The sequence below is a fragment of the Coenobita brevimanus genome, chromosome 46 (assembly GCF_032717465.1).
Source record: "Coenobita brevimanus isolate Jiangsu-jjx chromosome 46, ASM3271746v2, whole genome shotgun sequence".
Taxonomy (NCBI): domain Eukaryota; kingdom Metazoa; phylum Arthropoda; class Malacostraca; order Decapoda; family Coenobitidae; genus Coenobita; species Coenobita brevimanus.
The window spans coordinates 20,185,446-20,194,214 of record NC_136999.1 but is presented as its reverse complement, the minus strand read 5'-3'; the positions used below and the strand labels follow the sequence as shown (position 1 = coordinate 20,194,214).

Below are 8,769 nucleotides of genomic sequence, written 5' to 3'. Positions count from 1 at the left end.
TAGCAGTACCACCCTATAATGCGGCCAGGTTGTGTCCCCCCCGCCACAGGGGGGGACACAACCTGGATGCGAGAGGGATGTCTGTTGAGCAAGGAAGAGTGGCTGTGCGTGACAGAAATAAATGGAGAGAAATTGTGAATAAATAAGTGATGACGCAGCCCTGAGGGGATATTCTCCCGCATTTGGTCTGATCAGCTAGTCAGGTCAGGTGCGGGTAAGGGGATGGGTATGTTACGATGTGGCAGGGGTAAACCAGTTCTGCTGTCGGGCCCTGCTGCGGATGTCACTGATTGCATTGCGCAGTTGACCCTTGTGCAGTGTGGTGCGGTGAGGATCTGTCTGTTCTCTCCTTTGGGGCTAAGATGTGAATGAATGTGTTTAAATGGATGAGTAAATGGAGAGTGTGTCGTCCTGTCTCGGCTACCTCCCTTTCCTTGGGGGAAGCAGCCTAGGTATATAGATAGATAGAGATGAGAAATAGGAGCGTGGCAGAAGTTGAGAGACGGAAGAGAGAGTTATATGTAGAAAGGAAGACCGAGGTGAAAAGATTAGTAAGAGAGAGTAAGAAGAGAGTGGATGAGGAATTTGGAAGGAATTTGAGTGTCAAGTGGAGGAAATGTAACAAAATGTTCTGGAAAGAGGTAAAAAGAGTCAGACAGAGTGGCAATGAAGTTAGTAGAGGAGTGAAAGATAAAAATGGTATATAACTAGTTGAGAAGGGAGGCGGTGACCCAATCGGTAGAATGGTGGCCTGCATTCCTACTGGACCCAGGTTCAAATCCCTGCTGGGGCAGGGAACAGTTTAAGGATTTGAATTTCATAATGCAGTCTTTACTGATCTACCAGAAGACCTGCCGACATGTCGTAAAAATACTCCCACTAATACAAATACACCAGTCCTGTATGAGAAGTGGTAACATATAGAGATATATGGTATGTAGGAGGACTACTGGGCCTTGGGAGCAGGCTGTGAAGCTTATGCCCAGAGTCGAACACATTTAAAAAAAAAGTGGAGAGAACACTTTAATGAATTGTTGAACATAGAGAATGTGTGTAATGCGAGTATAAGTGGCTGGGGAATGGCTGGGAGAAGGAGGGAGGTTAGAAGACAGGAAAAAATCAGTAGGATGGAAGTTGTGGAAGCAATGAAGAAAGTTAAAATGGTGAAAGCCCCAGGAATTGATGGAGTGTGTGGTGAAATGCTGAAGCATGGGGGATAGTAGTAGAATGGATGGGAAGATGTGCAGATTGGCCTGGGAGGAAGGCAGAGTCCCGAAGGATTGGAAGTCAGGTATAATTATTCCCTTGTACAAAGGGAAATGGGAAAAAGAAGTGTGTGGTAATCATGAGGACATTTGTCTTCTTAGTGTAATAGGAAAAGTATACGGTAGGATACCTATTGACAGAGTTAGGGTAATAGAGGAATTAGTTGGAGCAGAACTGGGAGGCTTTAGGAAGGGAAGAGGTTGTGTAGATCAGATATTCATTCTTAGATCTTTAGTGGAAAAGTTTCTAGAGAAGGGAAAGAAGTTGTATGTGGCCTTCATGGATTTGGAGAAAGCATATGACAGGGTGGATAGACAAGGATTGTGGAAAGTTTTAAGAGTACATGGAGTAGATGGGAAGTTGTTGAATGCTGTGAAGAGTATGTATGAGGGTACTAAGGCTGCAGTGCGTGTGGAGAGTGAAGTGAGTGAGTTTTTCTATTTGGTTGTTCAATCTGTATGTGGATGGGCTTATAAAAGAGATACAAGGTAGGGCAGTGGATGTTGGAGTGGCCCTAGTGACAAAGGGTAGTGTTTGGAAACTCCCTGTACTGTTGTTTGCAGATGATACTGTGTTGTTGATTGAAGACGAAGGGGAGCTGCAAGACTTGGTGGATGAATTTGGGAGAGTGTGTAAGAAACGGAATCTAAAGGTGAACGTAGGGAAGAATAAAGTTATGGTCTTCGAAAGAGGTGAAGTCAGTGAATGTACAGTGAGGTTGGATGATGAGGAAATGGATAATGTGAGTACGTTTAAGTACTTGGGTAGTGTAGGTAGTAAGGATGGAAGTTTGGAGGGTGAAGTGCTTGAAAAGGTACAAGGAAGAAAGGTTGCTGGTTCCTTGAAGGCAGTGATAAGAAACAGGGAAGTGAGCACGGAAGTGAAAAAGTTATTAAATGACAGTATTGTGATACCAACTCTAACGTATGGAAATGAAGCTTGGACGTTATTTGAGGGACACAAGTCAAGGGTGAAAGCAGTGGAAATGAGTTATTTGAGAGGAGCCTGTGGGGTCAATGGAGAGACAGACTGAAAAATGAGGATGTGAAGGAGCATTGTGGTGTGGATGTGGATGTGATAGGAAGCGTTAGGAGAAACACATTGAGGTGGTTTGGCCATGTGGAGAGGATGGAGAGTAAGAGACTGACGAGAAGAGTGTATATGAGTAAGGTGGAGAGGGAGAGAGGGAGGGGAAGGCCAAGGATGAGGTGGAGGGATGGTGTGGAGAGGTATATGAGAGAGGGGTGTGTGAATTGGGAGCGGGGCAGTGAAATGGCGGGGGACAGGTTGACGTGGAGGCGATTTTTTTGTGGCCACCCCGTATGGGATTAAGGCGTCTGGCAATAGATAGATAGACAGACAATCTGAGTTGTGACAAAACTGTGTGAAGTCTGTGTCTTGTCCATCTGATACGCTCTTCACCTCTCCAGAAGCTCTTTTGGTGTCTCATGTCTGTCGCACTCCTCATCTCCTCTGCTTTCTCCTGTTCTCTCCTCCTCTCTCCTGTCCTTCTCATAAAAGGATGCAGTCAGCATATGCCAAGCAACATCTAACCAAATCTCTCATTTCTTGCTGTGATGAGTAGATCATAAACACATGTTATTTATCAAATTATTGTATACATAGACTTTACATATTCATTTTTTTTTTCTGTGAAGGAAGGATCAGGGTGTGGCGTCTTGGTTTTCGTTGGGCGAATGTGTCAATCACTTTGTCATAATGAAGGCTTCCAACTAACTCTCTCTCGATTGACAACATTACCAGATCACTGAGTCTCTCCTGGCCCATGCTGCGCCTAAGCCAAGTATGTAGTCGGCGAAGAGCAATAAATGATTGCTCACAACTGCAGCTACTGACCGGGATGGTAAGGGCCACCTGTAAGATCGTCTTCAGTGATGGGAACTTCATGGGATCAAGGAGCTTTAACACACTCAGAATGTCTGGGATGGCTTCTGGCCCCTTCCTGCTCAAAAAGCTTTTCGCCACCATGACCTCATCTGGGACTAGTTGGGTGTTATACTGCGAGACTAGTTTCCCTGGGGACTGCATGCACAGGAAGGTTTCAGAGACCAGGTGACATGCTTGGATGCCAATCATGAATTCTCTCCCAACATTAGAAGAACGATTCTCCAGCTTACTGGTCATTCGATCGATGCAAAGGTAGACAAGTCTCTGCTTCAGATGTTCTGAATCATTAGGAAGGTCTGATCTGGAACCACAGGACACCTCCACAACAAAGTCATCCATCTTCTGCTTCCTTCTCGGACCGAGAGAAGACTCCTGGATGTTGTTCTCCTCACATGCTGCCTTTGTCATGGCATAGATTCCTTCAGTCACCCGTGCGGTTCGCTGGGTAACCAGGGTGTCATGGACTGCATTTTTGTAATGCACTGTCTGTGCCGAGTCGACATTTTGTTTTTGAATAACATTGTGAAACCCTTCAGTGATGCCATGCAACTTTTTGAACACAACCAACAGGTAGACCACAGGGAGTTTGGATAATTTTGAATGCAGACCAAGTGCAGTTGGTATTCTGATCTTCTGAAGAGATTTCATGACAAGAGGAAATTTTTTCAGAAGTTCATTAACAGAGGACAACTGACATGACCATCGGGTGTTTGATATTTGTACAATCTCTCTCTGCTCAATGGGAAGCTCTGTCTGAATGGTAGCAAACTGGTTGTGGTTGACTGTAGACACACTGAAAAATGAGTAGAGATTTTCTGGCAGATAAAATAAAATCACGGGTTTCAGGAATGGTCTTGCAGGTGTGGCAAAGGACCAGGTTTAAGTCATGTGCATAGCAATACACATAGACAGCCTCTGGATGTTTATCCTGGAATCGAGTTTGCACCCCTCAAACAGATCCATTCATCACTGCTGCAACATCATATGTTTGGACAACAACTTTCAGGTCAGCAGTGTTGCTGGATACCAGAATCTGCTGAACTGCATTTGTGATCACATCTGCACCATAGCCATCCAGTTTCTTCAAGCAAAGGAAACTTTCCTTGATGTTACCTTCTGGTGGAACATAATGCACACATACAGCCAGCTGTTCTTTGTGCCCATCCTTGGCTTCGTCTGCCATTACCGTATACATCTTTGATTCCTTTACTTCTTGAATAATCCGTGCCGTGACCACTGTGGAGGAACATCCGATTAATTCATTTTGAGAATAAGACGAGAGGTATATACAATTGGCATGAGCTTTGTATCTCTGCAGGAAAGGGTCGAACTCTTGCAGCAGCTGCATACATTCAAGGAAGTTCCCTTGGTTGGGGATGTCATCCGTTTCACTGTGGCCACGAAAAGAAATGCCCTGTTTGGCTAGAAAGACTGTAACCGAAATAATGCGGCATACATACTCCCTTCTTTCACCGATCTCAGCTACACTAGCAGTTTCTAGCTACTCAGCTACATCACCATGAACTTTGCTTGCGTTATGGCTCATCCATGCCATGATGCAGCCATGGAAGCTTAGTGTAATGAAGTCTTCTCATGGTCTCTAAATGAATCCAGAGTCCTCTCCGAGTTGTTGTAGCCAGTAGAGGCTAGACCATCTTTCTTTGCCTACATTGCTGCATGCTGAATAATCTGCAGCAGAAGCATAAGGCGGAATTTTGGCTGACTGAATACTCTAGCCAAGTTATAAGTGTCGTACCAGCTTCTCTGAAAGGACCTCTTCTGAAGTCCAAATTGCTTGGAAGGAAACGGGATATCTTTTACTTGCTTTGGACCTGTGTCTGGGCTTCCTAAATCTGTCTTTTTAGAGCCCTCTCCTTTTTTTCCCTCGTCTCTGTTCCCTGGCTTATCTGTGAAGCAGCAGTAAGTGACAGGTTTTAGGCCTTTACTTTTATCTACCCACAACAAAACTCACAACTCTATCAACTGTTTCATTTGCTTTATGATTTACCCAGTTAACATTTTTTTCTTTTATTTTAACATATTTTATTAATCACTTTACATTGCATTTTTGTTTTCTTGTCCTATATTAGTCTCCATTTGATTTATTTCACACCTGTCATGCCATGTGTCTAATTTAATCACCACCTTGTCTTTTATGCCTTTCATTTCTATCTCTTTTATTATCCTATATGAAATATTTTGATCTACCTTTTAGTTATTAAATATGATGTGCTATAAACCCACACAAAAAATAATCGTTACCCTAGTGGTGTAAGAGTTCTGAACTACTATAGTCTGTTCCATATAAACTGGCGGAGAGAAACCTGTATTTTCCTTCCCAAGTCTGTGTCAAACGTAGAATGCAGGTGACCTTTGAAGGATTATCCCCCTCTTTCCTCCAGCCCCTCCCTTCTCCTTCCTCTCCTGAGAGAGACAGAGGGAGACACACACACACACACACACACACACACACACACACACACACACACACACACACACACACACACACACACACACACACACACACACACACACGCATGTAAGGTATATTCTCTATCGATAATTCTTATAAAAATATGTGGAACATGCTGGGACTCTTGGGTGAGTATAGCTTGAGATGAATGGCAACAAAGAAGAGGAAGGAGGGAATGCATAAGTGGAGCACCTGCTGACCCGTACTGGTTCAGGTGTGCGTTTGACCTCAGGTCAAGATAGGTGGAGCTTTTGCCCTGAGGTCACATGCAGCATTTCCTGGAACGCCCTTGATGATGCTTCTCAACATCCCGCCCAGGTCATTTATAATAATGGACAACGCATCATACCACTGCAAAATCATAAATAAAGCACCAACACAGACCTTACGAAAACAAGAAATTATAACGTGGCTTCTTGTTAACAACCTCCCTCATAACCCTCTGCACACTAAGGCTGAGCTGCTACACCAAGTGAAAAAACAAAAAAAGAAAGACAAGCAATTGTTTGAAATTGATGAAATCGTCAATAATCATGGTCACCAGGTGCTGCGGCTTCCTCCCTATCATTGCCAGCTCAACCCCATACAGCTGATTTGGGCTCAGGTCAAGGATGATGTGAGGAAGAGACACTCAAATTCTTCTAAAAAATTACGAGTGATCGAAGAGCTGACGAGAAATGCTATAGAAAAAGTAACAGCAGAAAATTGGCAGAAATGTGTGGCACATAAAAAAAAAAAAAAAGAAGAATTTATGAGAAATGACATTGCTTTAAACCACATGGTGGAAAATTTTGTTATCAATATATGGAACGAGTCCAGCAGCAATGAAGATGAATAAACAAGTGTTGTGTGAAGTGTCTTGTGTATACTTGTTGTAAATAAGAGTTGTAAATATAAATATAAGCCATATACATGCATTGTTTAATATTATACAAGAGAGAGAGAGAGAGAGAGAGAGAGAGAGAGAGGGGGGGGAGGGAGGGAGGGAAAGAGGAAAGAACAAAGAGAGAGGGTGGGGAGGGAGAGGGAGAAACTTTCCCTTTTCCTATTAATCATACACACACACACACACACACACACACACACACACACACACACACACACACACACACAAAGAGAGAGAGAGAGAGAGAGAGAGAGAGAGAGGGAGGGAGGGAGGGAGGGAGGGAAGGAGGAAAGAACAAACAGAGAGAGTGGGGAGGGAAAGGGAGAAACTTTCCCTTTTCCTATTAATCACACACACACACACACACACACACACACACACACACACACACACTAGCAGGGAGAGAGAGAGAGAGAGAGAGAGAGAGAGAGAGAGGGTAATGCGTATTTCACCATTTTTTTTCATATAAAACTCTGTCTTGATTGAAGTTATTTCCAGCAAATCATATGACTGATATTTTAATCATTCTAACGTTTCACCATTTCGCGACGAACTGGTGACTTTCTTAGGTTTGCAAATCAGGATAGAACTCGTAATAATACCTTCAAATTACACAAATTCATGTTTGGATTGGATGTAAGATTAATTAATATTAGGTCAGAAAAAATATTATTGCTATATTTGAAGATTAGACAAAAAACAGATCAAATCTCTCTCTCTCTCTCTCTCTCTCTCTCTCTCTCTCTCTCCCAGGAGAGTAGGCTGGAGAAAGAGTCAAGTGAGGTCACTTTTATCCCTTTGTACGGTCACCTGCGTTCGACTAGGACTTGGGAGTAGCTTCTCCGCCAATTTATATGGAACAGAGTATACCAGTACCAAGTGAACACAGTTTCGCCTTTACAGATCATTTCAGAGTTCATCGCACCCAGAGGTAACAATAAATTTTTTGGTGGGTGTACACACACACACACACACACACACACACACACACACACACACACACACACACACATTAGCTAACTAGTCATCTTTGACTGGCACACTAATATGAACGGGGAAATCATACAAAACACACTCAAATAATGGGTCTTTTTTTTTTCTTTTAAATAAAAGAAAGTGGCACTGGCCAGACTTTTTTTTCCTATAAGAAGATGGGGCAATTTACTTTGTAAATAATGTTAACATTACAATATCACAGTGAGTGCAGGCTACCTACACACACACACACACACACTTTAACTAACTAGTCATCTTTGAACGGCACTGCTGGCACACTAATGTGTATGGGGATCATATACAACGTGCTCAAATAATGGGTCTTTTTTTTTTTTTTCTAAATAATTAGAAGTGGCACTGACTGAGTAGCTATATTTTTTTCCGGCAGGAAGATGGAGCAGTTTGCTTTGTAAATAATATTAATATTGCAATATCACAGTGAGTACAGGCTAGCTAGATGGGTGTTTCTGAAACTGGTGGGCCTTGGAATTATTCTTATTTGATGACTGATATACATAGTGTTACATAGCCTATGATTTCATCATCCTTTGTGTAATTTTAACGCACAGTATGCTGCATGTTTGATCACGAGCGTGTTCTGCCTCAGTCCCCCCCTTCTACCGTTATAGTAGAGTAAGTCGTCCGTTCTGTTGTTTAGAGCGGGATTGTCAACTCTTTGTCCCAATAGCTTCATTTGCGCGTCCTTCTTACAAGTTGTATCAAGCTCTGCTGGCCCCTATATAATGAGCTCAGTCTCTGCATCATTGCCACTTAGATCTACTCCTCATTTTGTTCACATCTCTGTCCTCCCCTGTACAGTTATTGTTGTGAGTGCTCCGGAAGTCTCCAACCATCTAGCAGCTGTGTAATTTGAGTATAACTGTTATTGCATTTTTTCCTTGTACTGTATAGCATAAGGTGTTGATTTGTAGGCCTAGTGAGTTTTTTTTGTAATTTGTGTAGGATTCATTTTGTCAGCCAGTTTTAATACTATTTTGTATCTGTATAATTTATCTTGCATTAACTGACCATTACCCAGTGTATTTTCATTTTATTAGGGCTGACTTAGGTAAATTTACTCTTGCTAATTTCGTGTTAATAGAGGCTATTGCATTTAACCGTATATTTAACCTGTTTTTTACCATTACATTATCCTTATGAGTCCTGAATGTTTTGTTGTTAGTTTGTGCATTAAACTTTAACTTGTAATTTTACCTAACTCTTTTGTTTTGAACCTGGA

At 42.5% G+C, this 8,769-nt stretch overlaps 1 protein-coding gene across 1 annotated transcript; it reads right to left on the bottom strand.

Annotated features, from left to right (window-relative positions):
• Positions 1–2,895: 2,895 nt before the first annotated feature.
• On the bottom strand, positions 2,896–3,822 carry LOC145398666 (uncharacterized). Its single transcript, XM_080271471.1, has one exon. The coding sequence runs from the start codon at positions 3,820–3,822 to the stop codon at positions 2,896–2,898; it is 927 nt and encodes a 308-aa protein (XP_080127597.1).
• Positions 3,823–8,769: the final 4,947 nt, after the last annotated feature.

Excerpts from the sequence above, each read along its gene's own strand:
- LOC145398666 (XM_080271471.1), bottom strand. The coding sequence starts at position 3,822 with ATGAAATCTCTTCAGAAGATCAGAATACCAACTGCACTTGGTCTGCAT.